Genomic DNA, 22390 nt, shown 5'->3' with positions numbered 1-22390 from the left:
GGGGCGGGGAGTAAGAAGCTGACTCACAGGGCTTCTTGTCAGGTTTAACAAAGAATTCACTAAGTTGTAGTCCTGGTTTGGCCGGACGGCAGAGACCTCTGGCAGTGAGGTGACGTTGAGGTCATCCAGACTTGCAGACAGGTCATCCATCTGGTGAGGGGGCTCATCCTCCGACTCCGTGTGCTTCACCCCAGTGGCACCTGACAGCTCCTGGGGCTGGTGGCACTGGCTGACGTCTCCTGATGCGGTGTCCTGACCTTTTGGGCCATCCTCTGAGATGACACTCAGAGCTCCTCTGGACATGTGGGACTTCGATTTGTTCTGAAAAGAAGTGTGTGTCTGTGAGGGTCACGCTCAGAACAGAAATCACACTACACAACTACCAGCTCAAATGACCAAAACCCAGCAGTCATATGGGAACGGCCTCCCTTCTCCCTGTCTTCTTTTCTGGAGTTGTGCTGGGAACGACAGCGTGGGCCTCACTCAGCTCCACGAGCTCTCTGCTTGCCCCTGAGTGGCATCTCTGGAGCTAATGGGTTAGGGGCTGGGGAAGCCACAGTGCTGCATGTTGAATGCCAGGCCTCACACATGCTTGGCAAATGCTGTACCACGGAGCTATGCTTTCGATTTCTATTTTGGAATGGGGCCTTATTTAGTTGCTCAGGTTAACCTTGAACCTATCTTGTAGTCCAGGCAGGTCCTGAAATGGCAGTCCTCCTTCCTCAGCCTTCTAAGAAGCAGCTGTAACAGACCTGTGCCATCAGGCCCAGTTTGGATTTTTCTATGATTAGTGTTCTCCATGTCTAATGGAAGTGGTGGAAAGTGTTACATGAAATGAAAACATACAGACTTAAGCCACCTTTGAGATGTGACGACCCCACACTAAACACGTGCACAGGCAATGGCGACAATCTTAGTGACAACTATCTGACAACTGTAAAGCCCCAGCATTGGCAGTTACTGTCACCTCAGATCCAACACCTCAATGTTAATCCTGCTAGAGTCATGGGGGGCGAGCCCAAAACTCAAAAGTTCTAACGTTGACAGCATGAGACTTGAGGTTTTCACAAAAGCCTCAAATTCTCTCCAGTTTGTCAGGACTTTTTCTGAGGTTTTTTTCCTTCACCTCTGCTTGAAAACACGAACTTCCCCGAGGACATTTTCATCTGTGTCTGAGGATAGGATGTGCTTGCCTGGTCCTCACATCCAAACTTTACAAAGAGATTCGTAACTGGAGCAAATCATTAGCTTCCTATTTGACGTGAGAACAGAAATCAAACCATTTCACAAGGTAAAGTCCAGTGAAGCCAGCCTTTCCATGGGGCTCACCATGCTCACGTCACCATGGAGGCACAGGGAAGGCTAATCCATTTAAAAGTCTATGCCCCTAACACAGAAACATTGCCACTGCTGTATGTACCACCAGGCCAGTCTTGAGACAGATGAGCTCATGCTGTACAATCCAAACAACTATGCAGTGAACAACTTGCCAATTTCCTACATAATCCACAGCCTATCATACTTTACAAAAGAGCAGCACTTGGGCCCTTGAGATGCTCAGAGTTAAGGCATTTGCTGCCAAGCCCTATGATCTACGTTGGAGCCTCAAGAGCCACACAGTGGAGCACAGCAGCTCCCACAAGTCCTCTGACTGCCAGGCACACCATGGCGCACGCCTGCCACACATGCACCAAACACACAGTTCAGTTAGAAAGAGCAAGCGCAGCATTTTCCTCTCAGTTTCTAATTCTGTCAGAAGTGCTGTGTCCAAGAAGAGTGCGAAGGGACAGCCGCTCGTTAGGCTGCTGTGACGGTCTCCTGTGAGGACAGATGCCTGGGACTACTGAATGTGACGCGGAGGCAGAACCAGGGACTCTTCATCCAGAAAGCTCCCAGGGGATGAACTGTGGCCATATTGTTTGTGCTCCCCTTTCCTCTTGAGGATGGGTCTTATTGGATCACTCCCGAGCCTCTTAAAGCCAGACTTCTCTCCAAACAACAGACCTGTGGCAGCGGCGTCAGACACCAGAACTTACGCCCAGGTGGGCAGCAGGACAGCTTCAGATATGGAGAACTGAAAAGCCATCATCCCTTCAAAGCAGGGTCCTCCGGGCTCCCCTGCTTGCTCCTGCTCTGGCATCGCTTCTCTGGATCCCACACATTCCAATAGCCTTTCCCTGTATGCTGCATGTGAGCATCCTGCAGCTCACCGAGGCTGCCTAGACACTGCAGACTGGGCCCACTCAAACACCGAGGCTGCCGTAGCCACTGCAGACTGGGCCCACTCAGCTCTGCAGCACACCGAGGCTGCCGTAGCCACTGCAGACCGGGCCCACTCAGCTCAACCCTATTTCCTTCCCACTCTCCACACGCCTCTCCCTAAAGGAACCCACTCTAAAATGCTGCCTGAAATGTCAGGTATAAAGGCCCAGATCTGACCACATAATAGCAATCCCTGCTCAAAATTCATTGGTGGCTCTAAGTGACAAGAACACATACAAGCCATTCGGAGCCGTAGCCAGTCCCGACCTGTCTGTCTGGACTCTTCACACACCCGACTTGTGCTGCTTCCCGCATGTGGTCATTCCTTCCTTCCTTCCTTCATTCATTTCCAGGTAAGCATCTCTCCAGGCTCAGCTGGAAGATGACCTCGTCCAGGAAGTCTTTCTGAGGACCCCGAGCAGATGCAATCTCTCCATCCTAAGGACACTTCTGCAGTTTCTTTTGCATCCTTCTGATTCTCAGCTTGCTCCGCCTTATGTCACCTGAGCACATGTCCTACCCTCTTCATCAGAAGGCAACAGCTGATTCTCACTGTCCTACCACATGCACTGACCACAGCAGATGTCTGTAATGGTCAGTTACAGGAACAGTTTCAGGGGAGCAACACTGAAGAGCAACAAGGCAGTAGTGGACCATAACTATGGTTACCATCCATAGTAAAGTGATAAAGCCCTGCCTCCCACAGGCTGTCAGTCAGTGAGGACCAGTCAAGCTTCAGTTGTGTCAGCTATGAGAAGCTGTGGACACAGTGACCGGTGAGGCAGGGTCATGAACCAGAGGACACAAAGGGACCAAGAGGAGGGAAGATGAGGCACGTTAGCAATCCTCAAGCTCAGAGGCAGTATGACTTCAGGAAGACCACTCATTCAGCACTGAGTGCTGTCTGAATAAAACAGACATGCCTTCCACATGTAAATGGTTCTAAAGACAGCTGTGTCATGGGCATTTCACGACTGACACACAGAAGCCTGCAGATTTTCTGGTTTTGGTCAATGTAATCCATGAGACAAGTTTCAGAGATTTTCAGGTAAGTTTAGGTTTAAATCCATGTATCTAAAGTACTAAGTATCTAAGAAAACAGTAAAAAGAAAAAAAAAACTTTGAAAAGAAAACCCCAGCCAAGAACAGTGGCCACACTCATAATGTAAGCCTAGACAACACTGAGAATTCTAGGCAGCCAGGGCTACACAGTGAACTTCTGTCTCAAGAGGGAAAGCCAGCTAGGTACGGAGGCCAAGGCAGAAAGCTCTTCCCAACTGTTGTGGATGGGCCTGGTGCTGCTGGTATGTTGATGATAATTCCACTCTCCTGGGCGGGGCTGTGGACAAGGAATGAGTCATGCTCCGGAGACTGATCTTGAGCATGATCCAGAGGTGAACCAATCCTCTAATGAATAAAGGAGCCAATCACTAGGTGAGTAGGCGGGACTTCGGGGTTGGAGAGGGGAGTTAGGTCCTTTTGGCCAGGGATAGTGTGAGGACAAGATATAATTACTAGTGTCTCCCAGTTTCAATGGCGGACCCATCAGGAATCAGGTTTAATAGGGCTTACAAGACAAGGTTTTAGTTGTTGCACCCAGATTGAGTTACCATTGTTTCTGAGCTAAATTTGTGTGGTGTTTTTCTTCTCACGGCCATTTGACTGGGTTCCAGAGAGAAAGCTAGGGCGGCAAAGCATAGGTTTGCCTTAGGTGCACTACAAAGGCCGTGGAGGTACTGAAGCACAGGGTTGGCGTGACAGCGACCTGCCACTGGGAACTTAGCAAGCTGGCTGGAGATGTTTCAGGAGCTCCGGGTCAGCCAGGCCACAGGGACAGAGAGTTGCTGGCACAAGCGCAGGAACATGACAGTTCATTTTTAACATTTCCCGCAATACCAAACTAAAGGCCAGCCTGGTCCACATAGCAAGTTCTGGGACAGCCTGGGCCCACATAGTGATGAGATCCTATCTCAAAACACAAGCAAGGTAAAGAAATCTCAGATACAGCTAAACTAACTCTTTCTTATACATAAAGAATAAATGAACTGAAATGCAGCCAAAGGAACGTCTTTAGAAATGCACATTCTTGACTAACAGAAGCATTCTGATGCAGACTTGAAAGACAAGATAATGACTGTGTGTTAACAGAAACAGACACAGGCATTTCGTGGCCAGAGTATGCACAAAATTAAATTCACACAATTTTGCAGCTGAGCTGCCTGCTGACCACCAGGAATGTTGCAGACAGGACCCCAAATTACTTACTCAATAACAGAAGAGAAACCAATGTATCAGAATGCCAAACTCTAAGAAAAACCTCCCAATGCCCCGAACAGTAGGAGTCCACCAACACTGCTGATAGAAGTTCTGACAGCAAAGCTGCTTTTCCTAAAGTATTCCTCAATGATTTCACCGCTAAGAAAAAAGACGGGCTGAGGCCTGGCTCAGCTGTCGGAACGCTCCCCTGCAAGCAGGAAGGCTTCAGTGGAGTCACAGCCACACAAGCTACAGTCCCTGAACTGGGGAGGTGGACACAGGAAGCTCCCTGGGCATACTGGCCAGTCAGTCTATCCCAATCAGGGAACCCCAGGTTTGGAAAGAGACTCTGTCATACACCCACCACATGATACATAGACATATTTTTTTAAAAAATCTAAAACGAGATTAAAGGAAAGAAGAAAGTGAACAAAAGTAGAACGTAGACACGGTTTATTTTCCTCTCTTAAGCTGTAAGTAAAATTCAAAATACCAATTAAAACAATATCTTGTCTTGATTATGGCTGTAAAAATAGTACAAAATACTGCAGCCATCCAAAAGGGAAAAAAAGCTGTTAGCACCTCGAGTTTCTGTTTGGCTTGCCCACCTGTGCACCCGCTGTCCTCTCCCTCCGGCTCCCTCCCCCTCCCTCAGTGCCTCCTCCCTCTGAGCCTCGGCTTGGTGGTCAGCCCGTCTCAGTCGACCCTATCTGGCTCAGCTGCAGTCCTTGAAACTCTCCTTCCAGGATGACTGCCAGTTGAAATAAACACTGATCTTAGATGAAAACTGCTTCTTGTCGGCAGAACTTGCGAACCTGAATTGCTCCTGAGAGGATTTAATTTCACTTTTTATAATGAGCTGCAGATCAGAGGAGTGCCACATACCTCCAGGAAAAAGTTGACCAAGTAGGGATCCTGTTTCAGCTTTGCGCACACGATGCAGAGAAACTGGATCTCTTCATTCTCCGTTGGTGTTGCAAGGACCTCACCACAAAGTCGAATTAATTTCTGTCAAAAAAATTTTTTAGATTTAAAATCCTCTTTGTGATGTTATAGAGGCAGAGTAGAGAACATTACAGAGAAATATAAATATGGTGAGATATAAAGAAAACCCAAACATTTGCAAATTTTCATGCTCTGCTACAATAATTTTCTCCATTATTTTTACTCTTAGAAAAACAATAAAAGATTCTTTGTATAGGGAATTCGATGTGCTTTTAACCTGAGGTCAAGGGGATGGATACCTGCACAGGCCTGTGTACGTTGATGTGTGGAAGCAGGGGCTGCCGGATCCTTCCCAGAAGCTTGGTGTAGAATACCAGAACCTGCTGCTTCATTCCTGGAGGACACTGGGCACAGGATGAACATAACATATGCAACTGTTCACAGCAGGTCAGTTGTCTGTAAGTACAGTCCCCTTCAAAGCCACTGCCCAGTTAATAGTTTTGCCAGAATAAAATTTTCTATTAATATTCACCAATTAATATTCTAGAAACACAATCACACCTCTGAAACCATAACATGACTGTGTGATTACAGCCTCAGGTGATTACACACACCACAGTGAACATGTGTTGTTGAGGCTGGTGTGTGCTTCAGGTCCTACCAGGCTGGGACAGGAGCCGATGAGAGCTGACTCCCTGCCAGACCAAGGGAGATCTTATTTACAGCAGTGAACAAGTTATAACTAACATACAGAGATCAGTAAAAAGGAACCTTACGGCACAGACTCCTTTAAGCGAACTTCGAAGGTATTTGCACTATGAGAATTATAAAGAACATCACTAGGAAGTTCTTATAGCATGCCAGCCACTCTGCTGAAAAGCAGTGAGCCTGAGATCACTCTGCATTGGAAGCGCACGAGTCAGGCAAGTCGGATGCACTGTGATAAAGCCTACACACTGTGAAAACGGTCATGAATGTGTGCACCCAAGGGTCACCACAGAAACCCTGCCTGCAAACAGCCTGAAATATAATCTTCAGCACAATGATATTTCTAGGGCAACAATTACCTTATATTGTTCAGATAAAATGTTAACGATATTTATTATCACTTCTATCAGAAATAAGTTTACTAGCAGTACAATTACTACCATTTTGCTAAAACATTAAACTAATTGGTTTTAGTAATGTAAAATCCCTCACCGCAAAGACAGGGACAAGGGAAATAAGGGTATGGCTCTGGTTCTTAGGGGACAGGTTCATTCCTTAGAAAAGAATGCACTTAACTTAAAGGCACCTCAGAATAAACTGGGCATTATAGACTTTGTTAAAAAGAAATTGTCTTTAATCCGATTTGCAACCTTGTGTCATTAAAATACCCATCGTTCCCTTTAGTATTGTATGTTACAGAGATTCACAGAACCACTGAGTTTTCAAGCTGGAGGAGGGTCCTACAGTCACTTCCAACTCCAGTTCAAACAATGCAGGTCATCCGAGCATGGAGCTGTGCAGTAGGCGGCATCCCCAGACCTGTGCACAGTGTGATGTCCACAGCACAAAACCAGCTGACATTTCTCATAAACTCGCCCCTGCTCTGGTGCTAAGGATGCAGGAATGTGAAGCTTCTGTGATGGAAAATACTATTTATAATAATATTAGATTTGCAAAGTGTTTTTCAAAATTCATTAAGTCTAAAATCTGCATGACACCCACTGTGACTTCCATGAATGGCAGAATAAGCGACAATGTTTCCTTTGAGGACTGAACCATATGCAACCCTCACCAGAGCTCTTATCCTTTTGACTTTGAGCAACTTGTACTTGTTTATCTTTGCAAATGTTTGCTCTGGGATTCTATGTGGAAAGTAGGAGTGTGACAGGCTCTGCTCTCGCTCTCTGTGGATGCCATAGCTGCACAGGACACATCTCCCCGTCCCCCCACCCAGTCTCCCCGACTCTGCACGTGCCATTCCTATCTCTACCAGAACCGAGCACCTGGAGCTTCACCTGTGTTGCACAGAGGGTAGGGACTTACATCGGCTTTCCCTAAGGTGTATAATGTTTCCAAGATCTTGTGATGGAGCAGGTATTCCATGCATGGCCCTGTCTCTCCAGATTCCCGCTCATTTTCTTCTTGGACCAGTATGTCTAACATCTGCTCCAGGTGGGATGGGATGTTTGTGTCAGTCACTGGGGCTTTATCATCTAAAGAGTAGAAAAACTCATCAAATAAATACTCAAAAAACTTTTTTAAACTTCCTATGGCGACTACATTACCCTCCCCTCCCCTCATTCCAACTCAATAGAACCACACATGGGGGTGGCTCGCAGTGTGTTTGCTCAGTGTGGCTTTCTCTGTTAGAAACTGTGATCCATTTCCTAGAACATAGCTTGTCAGTGAGTATTCACCCATTATCAGTTAGAAACCGTCCCTGAACGACAATCTCTAGCTCCTGTCTCCTCTTGTCCGTTGTTTCAACTCTCATGGATCCTGTGCCTCTGCACACTTGTGCCTACGCAGGAGCTCAGATGTTTACAGCCCAGGTCAGACCCTGCTCGTCCCAACTCCCTTTCTCTCCACCCTCTCTCTACCCCAAGACTCTGCCTGACTCAGAGCACACCTGTCCCTCACATAACTAATATGCACACTTACTTCTGCTACCAAGTAGAGAAAATATTCTTTAACTTGAGAATGTGTGTTTCCTTAAAGTCCCGGGGGGGGGGGATCACAAAAGCTAATTATAATAGGTGAGTAGTCTCAAAAAATACCTTTCCAGGTGAGCTGCAATGTGCTCAGAATGCAGACTGCACATTACATGTGAAGGGCCACCCCGCCTTAGTTACTTAAGAGCTACATAGGATTCTTGTGTTTGAAACATGAATTACCTCCGGCCTCATCAGCTTGCCAGTCGGCCCCTCCCATTTTTTTCACTCAGCCAGTGTTAGAGAATGTGTGTTTTTTTTGTTTTGTTTTGTTTTTTTAAACACTTATTTTTTTTTAAAGATTTTATTTGTTTTATATGAGTACAATGTAGCTGCCTTCAGACACACCAGAGAAGGGCATCCGATCCCATTACAGATGGTTGTGAGCCACCATGTGGTTGCTGGGAACTGAACTCAGGACCTCAGGAAAAAGAGTCAGTGCTCTTAACCGCTGAGCCATTTCTCCAGCACAACCCCCCAGGTGTGTCTTATTTGCATATTTACCACTGTGACTGCACAACCCTCAAGACAGGGCATGTGAGGCCCACCTCAGATCTTAAGAACCATGCCAGCACAACAAGGAATGGCCATTGCTTATGTTTGTGGGAGCTACAGCAGCAGATGACACATGCAAAGGATACTACATGGCCTACAAGGGCCAAAGGATACACAGTTCACTCATTCTTAAGACACTCTACTGTATCCCCTACATTTACCCTTTCTGCTCACTGATTAAAACAGGCCTCCCTCTCCTGACTGCCTCATTTCCACAGATAAACGGTTCACTGGCTTTCCAAAGGCCAAGCCCCTACTTGAGCATGCTTCTCTTTCCTACTTAATGGCGATGCTTGTGCTCATGAACAACCTTACGGGGGAACAGGCTGACTCTGGTGTCTGCCCTTTCCTCCCCTGGATTCTGTAAAACCTACTCACAACCCTTCTTCCCCTCCCTCCTTCTGTTTCTTTTTCTTTTTAAATGCTGGTGCTGGAACCTAGCATCTAACTTACGCCAGGCAAGTGCTCTACCACTGAGATGTACCCCCATCCCCAAACCTTACACTTTTTGAAATAATTAAAACATCTGGGGGATACTGGGAAGATGGCTCAGTGGGTAAGGTGCCTGGCATCCAAGCGTGCGGACCTGAGGTCAGATCCCTAACACCATGAAAACCCAGGTGTCTGTGACCACAATTCTGTAGGAAAAGACAGGTAGGTCTCAGGAACTCACTGGCTAATCAATCTAGTCAATCAGTTAGCTCCAGTAAAAGACAGTGTCTCAAAAAGTATAGTGGATAGAGCCAACAATACAGCTCAGTTGGCAAAGGTGCTTGTGTGCAAGCCTGTTGGCTTAAGTTCAATCCCTGGAGAGAACCAATTCCACAAAGTTGTACTCTGATCTCTCTGTATATGCCAAAGCATGCTTATTCATATACATCACATGTACAGACATCCAGACGTACAGACATACGGACACACACACAGGAGAAAGGGAGAGAGAGAGCAGGACGGGGGGGGGGGAGAGAGAGAGGGAGAGGGAGAAGGAGAGAGGTGGGGGGAATTGATTTAAAAAGGTAGAGTGTTTGACGAATATACCCAGTCCCAGTGTGGTCTTTGGTCCATCCCTCCCACACACACACTAAAGAAGTTATAACTTCCTTTGCCAAACATTTCCCTCTCAGGTTTCTTTATGCAATAATCCTCAGGAGAGTGATCTACATACTGTCTATACCTATATACATTTGCTCCTAAACTTAATCCTGGACCATCTTTTCTCAGGCACTCAAACAGGTTTCTCCACAAACACCAGTGAGAGGCTGAGGGATGGAGCAGTAGACAGGAGCACCCAAATGAGGGCCTCCCCAGAAGAACATGCCCAAAGGGCATCGTGATCTTCTCTAGCCTAAAGTAGCCATCTGCCCACTGCCCCCACACCCACTGCCACCACCCCATCATGCCTGCTTCACTTCCCCTCAACACTTATCTGACACACTGTGTATGAGTTCTCATTTACTGGGTGCCTCCCCTAGTTGACACGCGAGCTCTATCAGGACAGGTTCCTGTGTGTGAGACTGACCACTCTGTTCCCCTGTGCCTAGAACAGAGGATGCTCAAAAGCTACATTGTAAATGACCCTAAAAGAAGAATCAAAAGTAAAATTGTTTAAAGTTAAAAATAATAACTGAAAATTCATCTTGAAGCAGATCTTAGGTGTGAATGATCCTTACCTGAAGTTTCTATGTAGTAATGGGTAATTGCCTTCCAGTGATAAACAAAATCTTCTTGTAACGGAAGAGATGGTGCAAGCTACACAAACACAAAAGACCAGACTTAGAGGGCATGATTAAAGGCTCCTGCAAACCTTAATATTACACTTTTCCGTGATGTAAGAGAAGCACCAAAATAAAGGAGAAACTTGATTTTATGTCAAATATCAAATAAACAAAAATGAGTTGAATCTAAGAAAGCAGAATGAATTATGAAAAAAACCCACCTTTATCAATATTATTATTAATATTATTATTAAACCACAGCAGTGACCTTTCCCCCTCTTCTGTTATCACATGGCCTCAAAAGTGACCAAACCAAAGCCCATTATTCTTGGCTGAGCTATCTGTAAAATAGCATTACTGATAACCAGAAGCCTTTGTACTGGGGACTTTGGAAGGCAAAAGGGGGAAGAGTAGCTGGCAACCGCTTACGTGTCAGCTACAAATACACTGCACTGCCATGTCGTAATCTGATTAAAACTGCTCCCCACTTTCCAAGGCACGCTGATGTAAATCTTTTCCTTTGTAAGCCTAGATCATACAGTGATATTTTTAGCAAAATAACTACATTAACAAGACACTACACATTTAAATTCTGCAAAACGTGTCACACTGCAGGCTTTGAAATTGACTTCATACGTTTTAAGTCCATAATTATAGCCCTCGGCCATCTTGCCGCAAGCTGACCAGTGCTGAGGCATTCATGTTAAATGGGAGAAAGTAGGTTTGGCCTTTCCTTCTCCAACTCTTTTCCTTGAAAGAGTGAGAATGGGAGTCCACAGCCTGGAGCTGTCACCAACCTTTGTCAGAAAGTGCTGTGCTGACCCACGGAAGGGTAGAACTAGAGCTTTCTGTCCTGGGAACAATTATGTTACAGTCTGACTGGATAAACTGCCATTTCATGTCCTCCTATAAGCGCCAAGAATGTCCAACCCTTGGACATTGTGACCAGATGTTGCCAATCTACAAAGCTCATGCTTGAGAATGCAGCAAACTGAGTGTACACACACCCACACACCCATGGTTTAAGTAAGTCTTTGGTTTTGTGTTGGGCCACACTCACAGCTACCTGTGGCCACACACACACACACACACACACACACACACACACACACCATGGTTTAAGTAAGTCTTTGGTTTTGTGTTGGGCCACACTCACAGCTACCTGTGGCTACACACACACAACACACACACGCACACACACACACACCATGGTTTAAGTTAAGTCTTTGGTTTTGTGTTGGGCCATACTCACAGCTCCCTGTGGCTACAGACTGAGGGTGCCTGCATCTTAGATGAACTACTGCAGTCAGGCCTCTCTTAACTTCCACCTGTTCCATGTTGACCTTTGGCTACCCAGCTAGTGACCTTGAGGTTGACAACTCTGTCAACACAATTTCTCAACTCTTGTGCAATTTATGGGTACAGTCACAGACATGTTAAGTGTCTCAATCCACAGGTGCAACACGTTTATGAAAAGAAAACGGGAACTGAAGAGTTTTGATCTGTCATTGTTTCTTAAAGCCAATTCTTCCCACACTTGCCTATGTGCACAGAACTTGAAGAAAACAGAAATGACTCTTAGTTGCAGTTGTGAAGTCTTAACAGGTAGTTAAGCTTTGGGAGGACTTAGCTTTACGGAGTTAAATTTACTAACAAATGGGACAAACACAGGAGGGATTGATTCTTTCAAAGAAAGGATGTGGTTTTTAATGTAGCAACGATTTCTCCTTTTAGGTTGCTACACAGTATCCTTCCTCCGGCTTTTCCCCCAGCAATACCACACAGCAGATCACCAGGCGAGAGTCTATGTGGGATGTGTGTCTGCGTGTGTGTGTGGGGGGGGATGTGTGTGGATACACGTGTGTGTGTGTGTGTGTGTGTCTGTGTGTGTGTGTTGGTGTGTGAGTGTGTCTGTGTGTGTGTGCTTGCCATATAATACCATCAAATCCCTCCTTCAGTGCAGGAAGAAGATGGATAAACTGTTCTGAACTGCTAATGACTCAGATGAGTAACAATCCCATTCAAAGGAGGATTCTCTTACTCTCTGAGACTCCAGCAAACTTGCCTTTTTGTTAGATCTTGCAAACTGCATAAAAACATTCATCTTCTGATAGAGATGCTCAAACCAGCAGCAGGAGACTATAATTTAATTCTTTAGCACTTGGAGATTCATTTCTCAAATCTCTCATCCCTACAGCCACCTCAAATTGCCAGGACACCTATCTGCGATTTCCTGCTTGTCTGTCTTGGACTTCCCGTGCTTCCTTCTCTCTTGGAAGTTTCCCTTCTCCACTCGGAAGCACCTGCCACTGCAGGCTTCCTTCTAGCCTTGGCGCCAACTTTTACCATTGCTTAGTTGTCTCTCTCTTAGGCTGTAACTGGGCAAGATCAACTTTTTCATCATGCAGACCCAATTTTAACTCAGTGATGGAGCTGAGTCAGTATCAAATACTCATCCATGAAGAAATGAACGGCCATCAGTGGCTGACACATGATAACGGAGGCGTGCAGGCCAGCACTGCAGGGGCCACACACACTCATTGGCAGAACTGAAAAGCAAACCTAGGGCTTGACATAAGCAAGCACTGTACCACCATCAGGCCACCCCCCAACACTCCATTGTAGCAGGGTTTCAAGTAGGCCTTGAACTTGAGACACTCTTGCCTCAGCTGCACACCCCACCATACCCAGCCTAAAACATCGCTAAACCCTCACAAGAAGTTCCTGTTTTGCTCACACTCCCATCAAAGTCTACCTGTTAGCTGACTTGCCTTAGGGAACAATGCTTTTTGCTAGAAACCTGAACTCTGTCCAATGTTCAATATACAAAAGAACCTCCATCAACAATTTGGACAAAATGTTCTAGCCATTATCTCTGCTTTAAATGTCTACAAATTCACATTTTTTTTTTTTTTTTTTTTTTTTTTGGTTTTTTTCGAGACAGGGTTTCTCTGTATAGCCCTGGCTGTCCTGGAACTCACTCTGGAGACCAGGCTGGCCTCGAACTCAGAAATCCGCCTGCCTCTGCCTCCCAAGTGCTGGGATTAAAGGTGTGCGCCACCACCGCCCGGCATACAAATTCACATTTTAAAAGATCTTTTAAAGTGCCTTTCCCTACCCCAAACTTATTTTATCTGTTTTGCTGTTTGTTTTTTGTTTGAGGCAGGGTCTCCAGTAGTCCCAGATGGCTTCAAACTCACTGCATAGCTGGGGCCTTCAATTCCTGATCCTCTGGCTTCTGGTTCCTGAGGGTTGGGATTATAAGCATGTACAACCACACCTGGGTGTCTTGCTTTGCTTTTCCTTTGTTTCTTTCTTCCTTCCTTCCTTCCTTTCATTTATTCACTTTACATCCCCCTCCCTGTTCCACTGCCAGTCACTCCGTCTTGCTTTTAATACAAAGCTTTATGGCAGAGCCCAGGCTTGCCTGGCTCTCAGTCAGGAAGATCAGAGATGAAAGTGTGAGCCCCACCTGTTTCCTCAACTTCCTTAACACCTCCCTATCTTTTTAGCTCCAGTCTTACCTCTTTAGAACCTTCTTTGACTACCCTTAAGATCTGCCCTCTTCCTCACACTCCCCAGCCCCTGTACCCTGGCCAAACCAATCTTTGAAATATTATCAACCACACAAAACTCTCCTAGACAGCTCGTTTTACCTTCTGCAGCCATCCTACACACAAACTTCATAAGCTCCGTGTCAACTCAGAGGGGCAGCGGCTGGACTGGACCCCGCTCTGTCTGACTCCAGGGCGGATCAACCCTGTGCATTCCTTACACTCTGACCTCCCGTGTGTGCTTAGCCAGCTGGCACTGTGATCCAAGATGCAGACACACCATGTTCCCTTAGTGTGCGGGTGCTGCTTTCTTTCACTCTGGCTCTTAAAACTCTTGCTGAGTAAGAAAGGGGCTCAAGCCGGGCTTGAAAAACATATCCCAAGACAGAGCAGTTTTCAAAAATTGGTAGCCAGGAGGCGAGATCAAGGCCAGACTGGGTTACAGCTGAGAGATGGCTCAGACAGGTTGCCTAACAGGCTCGGGTTCAGTCCCCAGTACGGTGGATCGGGTGGGATGCTGATCCCAACAACTGACTATTAACTATGCTTTGAAAATTTGCATTCTCAAAGATGACATCCACTGAGTTAGATAAAATAGACAAAAGCTCAGGGGCTTGCCCTTAATCCTCCCTGGAATAAAGGGAAAGAGCCATGATGGTAGAGCCATAGTGATGGTAGAGCCACAGTGATAGTAGAGCCACAGTGACGTCTCTGCAGGACCTGGCTGGCCCTCAGCAAATGCTAAATAGGAACTTCTAAGACAATGGGATCTAACCTTAGGACTAACTTTAGGACAGGCCTCATCAGAATTGAGACATGTGGCAACTGGCTAACAGAACACAATTATTCCTAAGATACTTAACTAATGGATTCCAGCTATGTGAGGAGAGAGCCATCCTCTCAGGAAAAAGAGGGGAGAATTACACCACAAGTCTTGGCTTTTTGTCATGTGTGAATGTCTCTCCTAACCTCACATCGCGTCTGTCAGGTTAAAACACATTTATAAACACGGAGCTATGAAGACACCTTTATTTCCCCTCTTTGTAAGTAGTTAATGGCAAATGAGGAAAAACCGTTTAAACGAGTACATGCCAGGTGTGATAACACTTTGTTGTAATCCCAGCTACTTGCAAAGCTGAGGCAGGACTACGGGTTTAAGGACAGCCTGAACAGTTTAGTGAGATCCTATTTCAGAGTAAAAGTTTGAAGGCTGGATTCAGGTAAATTAAAGCCGGATTTGGTTTGGCAGCTAAGAGGACCTGTTACTCTTGGAGAGGATCAGGTTTGGTGCCAGGGAACTTGGCATCCTTCTCTGACCTCCACAGGCACCTAGCATACACTCAGTTCATAAACATACATGCAAGCAAAACACTATACAAGTAAAATGAAGGAAATCTAAACAGATTTTTTTTTTTTAATTTAAAAGGGATAGGTACTAAGATGGCCTAGCAGTCAAAGGCAATGCTGGTGTCTTGACTGCCTAAGTTTGATTCCCCAGGACTAGCACCATTGAGAGAGAAAAACTGACTCTTGAGAGATGTTCTCAGATTTCTGCTTGATCACATGCTTGTGATCACACACGCACGCGTACACTGGTGCACAGACATGCACAAAAGATCATAATAAAAAGGCCCTGAAAAGGCAGGGTAGAAAAGACTGTGGGACAGCCTTTACCTATCATTTACCAAGCCCTGGGTAAACACCCCCCCCACCAGAAACTAAACAGAAAACGAAGCACAAGCCTATTATCCTAGCTCCTGGGGATGTGGGGACAGGACAGGGAATTCAAGGTCATCTTTGGCTGCATAGCGAGTTTGAGGGCTGTCAGAAGCCTTGACTCAAGAACAAAACAAGCACAAAACCCAAACACCTCATCCAACCTCATCTAGATGAATATACATCTGGTCAACCTTAAAACCACTGCAGGTGATCTGACTATGGACACTCAGATGCTGCCGATACAAAAGGCTAAGACAGCACAGTTCTGAAGACGCCTAGAACAACAGAAAAGAGGTCCAGGCACCTGCAGAAGCCCAAAAATTAAGGAGCGAGAAGACTCATTCATGGACATAAACAAGCAAAATGGTCAGCGAGACTGAGTAACCGAGGGGCTAATCGTGGGTTATGAAAAACATTCTTCAGCTACCAGACGACGGCTTGTTTATCGTTGTCTGGGGGAGTTCTTTCCCAGGACAATGTTGAAGGGGGGATCAAAAAATATGTATTCTTCAAGAGATGAGGGACTAAATCTATAATCCCAGCCCTTCTGAGACAGAGATCTTAAAGTTCAGAGCCAGCCTGAGCTACAAGAGACACCTCCAATAGATCAAAGAAAAGCCAATCAGATATCAGGAGCAGTCCTTTCTCTTGGTAAAGTGTGTGGGTGGTAACAGCTTAGAAACCAGTGTTGAGCAAATGAACTTGACATTTCCACAGGCCAGACATTTATTCCTGGGACTGCGTGAACCTAGTACACTCCTCTCCTCACAGCAAGATGGGAAACTGGATACTACAGGGCCAGAGGCTTACTCAGGTAATTTGATAGATGCTAATGACACATGTAATTATAAAAAGATTACAAAAACAGAAAACACAGACTTCGGGACCAAAATGTGTCTATAAACCAGAAATTGTAGCCAGGCTTAGATACATGCCTAGAACTTAAGTACTCCAGAGGCTAAGACAGAAGTTTGAGGCCAGCCTGAGCTGAGTTCAAGGCCACACTGGGGCACTGGGCAATTCTCTATTGCCTACCCCCCATCCCCCAGAAAAAAGAAAAAAATAAAATTCAGTGGGAGTGCTTTTGTCTAGAACATGACAGGCCCCAGGGTTTCCTCCATATAATTTATTCCTAGTGATCTTTTAGTTATCATTATAGTAAGCAATGTTCAACTTTAAAAGTTTGATGACTCTAAGTATAATACAAAATATCAATATAACTGTTAAAAGTTTTTAAACTTATTTTACAAATGCTGTTGCATGCTGACTCCCTATTAAGCAAGAAAAGCAGAAGCAGTGTCTAAAAGTCCAGTTCTCTCCCCCATGTGTCAACCTCAGGACACCCCATTTCTTTCTTGGCTTTATGTGTCACCCAAGAGAGACAAGAGAAAGCAAACCCCAAGTCCCAGGTCGTATGTAAAAAGCAACTGCGTTAGAGTTTTGTCTCCTTATCAGAAATTCACAACTCTAATCTTGTTAGCAGACCCTAAAAACCACCGTGGTGTTTGTGATTTTTTTTTTCTTTAGAAAGCCATGTGAATTTGAAAGTGCTACTATTAGGCCATTCTCAACATGCAAAGAAAATGCCATTTAAAAAATAAACACAGTAACTTTCTTCACACAAGGTGATACTCCGTCCAAAATAAGCAAGTAAAATAAAGCAAAGCGTTTAGCACGGCAAGGAAGGCACTCTCTTCCTTGGCTCTTGAGTGCTGGCACGTTTGGCGGTTTGAGTTCTGTCCCTCTGTGCTGTTCAGGACCAGCCTCAAAGTACAGCGGTTGCAGGCTGCGCCAAGAGTCTCCAGGAAGCGCAGCATAGACAAGAAAAGGAAAACAGATGGTGTGAGCTGGGCGATCGCGGACCCACAAACTCCGGCAGATCGATCACCGAGGTCCAGCCCAGGTGGGCCGCCGGGCCAGAGCTGGCAGAACCGGTACCGGCGTGGACCGGGCCCCGCGCGCGGTCCCCGTCGCTCCTCACCCACCCGCACGAAAGCAAAAGCAAGCCCTGCCCACGGGCACCGCCGTTCTTTTGTCTTGCGCGGCGCTGGCCACGTAGCCCCGGAGGTTAACGGCCAGGAGGCCTCGGGTGCCGCCCGGTCCCCGGCGGGAGAGCAGAGGCCCCGGGGGCGCCCAGGCCTCGCCGCAGCCTCCCTCCCCGCGCCCCGCAGCGCCCCGCACCCCACTCGGCCTCACCGCCTCCACGGCATGCTGCAGGATGGACGTGAGCTTGGAGAACATCTTGTCCCGGGACTGCAGCAGCCTCTCCCGGGACGACCTGGAGAGCTCCTCGATGCGCCGCCGCCGCCCCTGCTGCGGCTGCCCGGGCCGCTCCAGAGTGAAGGCCGGTGCGGGCGGGCCCGGGCGAGGAGCGGAGGGCGGGGGCCGGGCGGAAGGCGCGGCGGCTCTGATCGGAGGGTGCGGGGCCGCGGCGGGCGGCTCCGAGGTCGTTCGGCTGCAATCGGGGCCCCGCGGAGCTCGGCGGCGGTGGCGGCGGCGGCGGCGGCAGCGGCGCGGACACGGTGGCAGGAGCTCCGGCTCTTCCGGCTGCCGTGTCCGCCGCGGCCTGCAGGGGGCGCCGATGCGACCCGGGGAAGCCCAGGTCTCCGCTGCTGGCTGCACTGGACGCGGGGCGGGGCGCGCAAAGGCCACGGCGGGGAGGGCGGGGCCGAAGGGGAGGGCGGAGCCGGCGGGGAGGGCGGATCCGACGGGGAGGGCGGGGCAGGCGGGGTCTGCTGGGCGCTCAGAGGCCGCGGCCAGCGGGGAGGGCGGAGCCGACGGGGGGGCGGGGCAGGCGGGGTCTGCAGGGCGCTCAGAGGCTACGGCCAGCGGGGAGGGCGGGGCCGTGCTGGCACGGGTCTCTCGGTGACCAGTGTGAGGATTTGGCAGCGACGCGTTGACGCTGCGCTTGCGTACTGTACGTAGGGCAAGTCTATAAGCCCGCTAGAGAAATATCAGCATCCCGAACGCAAAAAACGGACAGCGGGTCCACGTGCTAGGGATTCGACCGCATCAAACGTAGGCGGAAAGATCCCGTTAGACTGATATAGCTTATCCTTATCAAAACCGGAAATGCAAAATGGACAGGTGGGACGAGGGTTCGGTTAAATAACGCCGGATGGTGGCTTACAAGGTTTCAGTGTGTTTCTGGAAAAGGAAATAATATTCAGGATGCCTAACACTGATGAGTGAAGCCGCAAATTAATGAGCACGGAGATGGAGGCTTCCTAAAACACTATGCAAACGTATATTAAACAAGGCGAGAGGAAACACTGATGGACTGGACCATTTTAAGATGGCTGATACAACTTCTGAAAGAGTCTGGAGAACTTTGTTTCAAGCTGATATTAGCATTTCACCAGGGAGTTCTTCATTAGAGTGAAGTAGATTTCTCATTAACATGGGTGGGAAATACCTATAATTCATTGAACAGAGGAGGGCGCCGCAGCTCTGAGCGGGGTTGAGAAGCCTGTTTGGATCCAGCTCTGCCGTTCTGGGGCGTGAGGTTACCAATGCAGCAGTGAAGAAAGCCGGGAATCACAGGCTCTCCTCATTGTTATAACATTAGTAACAACACAAGAGGGCAGGAAACCAAGAGAGAAGGTAAGGGGAGACTTGAGTCTTTTCCACGCTTTGGTTGTTTGCTTCTGCTGTGCTCAAAGGCAGGTAAACATACCCTTGGTTTCTGTAAACTAAAACGCTGGCAACATCCTCTGTTATTTGTTGGACATTGAGATGTGTTCCTTACCACGTTCAAGCTCCTTGTTCCTGCTCCAACCTAGAGCACACAATGTTGGTTGTTATTATTCATACTACTTATGAGGTTTGGTCAGTTTATTAACCATAATAATTTTCCTGGCTAATTATATGACATTTTGTATTTTCACAATGCCCTACAGCCACAACTTGTGTGGGTAGTAATGTTTAAGCGGGCTAAAAGTGGTGCGTGATAGATATTTAACTTTGCATACTTATTATAAGCACAATAAAATATATATTTGGCTCTGAGTTAATATCAATACTCAATGACTTATCTGCCTGGTCCCTAATTTCTAAGACGCATAAGTTAGAACTGTAACTGAGCCAGTAGTTATATTTCCTACTCTCATCCCGAATGCTTGGAGTGACACTAATGTATAGGCTGCCTAATGCATGGATGCAGTTGACTCACCTCACCCACTGCTTTGAGGAAACTCAGGCGGAGGCTTTCTTTACCCTGAAAACGCCATAGGTGCCTAAAATCCCTCAACTGGAACCTCCTGTATTTATTCTGTTAAGGCAATAATAAATCTAGTCCTGTTCGAAAGTAGTACTCAAGTGTTGGATTGGTGGCTAAGAACGTTTGCTGCTCTTCCAGAGTACCAAGTTCAGTTCCTGGCACCCGTGTCGTGCCCAGTGGCTCACAACCTCCTGCAACTCCAGTTCCAGAGGATCCAACACCCTCTTCTGCCTTTTGTGAACACGTGTACACTTGTGAACTTGGAAGAAGCACCCACACATCCAAACACGGGGAGCCTGGGGAACTGACGCCCAAGTGGGATGGAACCAAGAAAAAAGGGAACAGCTAGATGATTCGTATTTTCAGCGTTTGATGGCTTCTGATGCAGTAGGTGGATGGGAAGTAAAAATGTAACACCATTCCCCTCACAAGGCCTGATGAACTGAGAGTAAAGGAATTTCTCATCTATAAATCCCCAAGAGCAAGTTAGCCGGGAGAAGAGACTGCAGCAGAGCTAAAGGGTTAAGGTGATGCACCAGTGAAGAAAGGTAGGGATGAAAACAATGTATCAATTCCAAGAACTGGTCACCAGTTAGAGAAAGTGTGGTTTGGAATGTCACTGGTGGACTGCTGTTTGAACACTTGGTTCACCTGGTGGCGCTGCTCAGAACACTTGCTGAAGAAGAACATACTGGGAGCCCAGCTTTGAGGTCTATAGTTTGGCCCCACTTCCGTTTCCCCTTGGATCACTCAGCTTCCTGACTAATAGGCTGGCCCCAGCCCCTGCTGTCATGCCTTCCCACCATGGTGGACTGTGTAGTCTCTGGAGCCATAAGCAAAGTAAACCCCTTTTCCCACGCTAAGTTGCTTCCAGCTGTGGTTTTGCCATGGTGACTGAATCAGAAGAGCGGGTACCCAGCAAATATCACAGCCAGGATACAGGGCAGGTGAAGTCTGTTCAGGATCTGTGGGGTCCTCCCTGCTCTGGGGGGGCCCTCACTGCTCTGGGGGGCCCCTCACTGCACTTCTGCAAACCTAGCAGAAGATGACTTGACTCAGGAGAGGGTAGAAATGCCGTATTAGGAGCGTGGGGGAGAAAAGAATGAAGTGAAAACAGTGAGACAGACACACCCCTCACCCTCCTCATCTCCTAGAGCAGGCATGTCAGCCTGACCCTGCCAGATGGAAGGAGGAAAGGATTAGTTTCCTGTGCAGAATCTGAAAAGACCTGAAGATCCTGACAGGGAGCCCAGTGCAGAGCTCCTGAGCTCTTGCCACAAACACTCAGGGTGCTCCCTCAGCCTCTCAACAGATCAGACACCATGGGGTCATCAGAAATGTGAGGAATGGGTGTAAGATCCACGGTAGAGTCCGAGGAAGGGTAAGAGACAGTGGAGATCTCTGGTTCTATCAGAAGAAATGAAGTTGTTTATTGAAAAGATAGAGACTGAAACTCAAGGAAAAGCAACATCACTGCCATTTTCCAAGGACAAAAGAAGATACTTGATCAATAGCAAGAGTGATGTGCTATTTCTAAAATAGCATCAGAGAAAAAAGAACCAAGAGTAAGACACATGTTGAGAATTAACATAAATAAGATGGAAACACTTTCCACACTGTTAAAGACCAGCGAAAAGCCAGGTGTAGGGGTGCACATCTATAATCCCGCTCTCAGGGTCAGAGTTCAAAGCCAGCTAGGGCTGCATCCAGCATTCCAGGCCAGTCTGGTTACTGAAGGCCCCATCTGTCCTAAGTAGGTTTTCTGCTGCTCTGATAAAACACTGGTTTTAAAACCATGACTAAAACCAGCCTGGGGAGGAAATGGTTTATTGTAGCTTGTAACTCTCAGGCCCCACTCCGTTGCTGAGAGAAGATGTCCAGCAAGGTGGGTGAGGAGGGGGGTGAAGTTGATGAATGGAATATGTATGTGTTTGAGCAGATTTTCTAGAGAACAGGGATGTATTGAAATAGTAATGAATTAAAAACAAAAGCTAGGTAATGGTGGTTGTGGTGGCTGCAGGAGAAGATTGTGAACACCAAAGAATGAAACAAGCAGTATGGAGCAGTTGGTCCATCCACATGACGTGCGTGCACACACACACACACACACACACACACACACACACACACACACGGCATTTCCAAAGCCTTTAAACGTGATCTCTGAATCCTGGTTCAGTTACAGCAACCAAAGGCATTGGGAAGGTGAACAGATACATAGGTGGTGAGGGGTTGTGTATTGGGGGGCACTATTCCTCATCATCTCAGTGGGGAAACAGCAATTGCTGAAGAGATGGCTCGATGCTGAAGATCACATATTGCTCCTGCAGAGAACCCAGATTTCGTTCTCAGCCCCCACACAGTTGTAACCTGTAACTCCCAGCCCAGGAGAGCTGATGCCTTCTGGACTCTGCTAGCACCTGTATAGATGTGTGCACATACATGCACCCACCCTATGTAAATGTG

At 47.2% G+C, this 22390-nt stretch overlaps 2 protein-coding genes across 2 annotated transcripts in view; one reads left to right on the top strand and one right to left on the bottom strand.

Annotated features, from left to right (window-relative positions):
* The window catches only part of Fam160b1 (family with sequence similarity 160 member B1), a 30037-nt gene extending 11603 nt beyond the window's left edge, over positions 1–18434 (bottom strand). Inside the window, exons 1-6 of the mRNA XM_031390826.1 lie at positions 17902–18434; positions 10388–10466; positions 7495–7664; positions 5763–5867; positions 5404–5526; positions 28–321 (exon numbers count right to left, since the gene is read on the bottom strand). Of these exons, the coding sequence (XP_031246686.1) occupies positions 28–321; positions 5404–5526; positions 5763–5867; positions 7495–7664; positions 10388–10466; positions 17902–17946 (816 nt within the window). The 5' untranslated portion in view covers positions 17947–18434. The remainder of the gene's footprint in view (positions 1–27; positions 322–5403; positions 5527–5762; positions 5868–7494; positions 7665–10387; positions 10467–17901) is intronic.
* On the top strand, positions 17999–18574 carry LOC116101473 (spidroin-1-like). The gene has a single exon (XM_031385012.1). The coding sequence runs from the start codon at positions 17999–18001 to the stop codon at positions 18572–18574; it is 576 nt and encodes a 191-aa protein (XP_031240872.1).
* The last annotated feature ends 3816 nt before the right edge of the window (positions 18575–22390 follow it).

This window comes from Mastomys coucha, unplaced genomic scaffold (assembly GCF_008632895.1).
Source record: "Mastomys coucha isolate ucsf_1 unplaced genomic scaffold, UCSF_Mcou_1 pScaffold21, whole genome shotgun sequence".
Classification (NCBI taxonomy): domain Eukaryota; kingdom Metazoa; phylum Chordata; class Mammalia; order Rodentia; family Muridae; genus Mastomys; species Mastomys coucha.
This window is presented reverse-complemented; position numbering and strand designations above follow the sequence as displayed.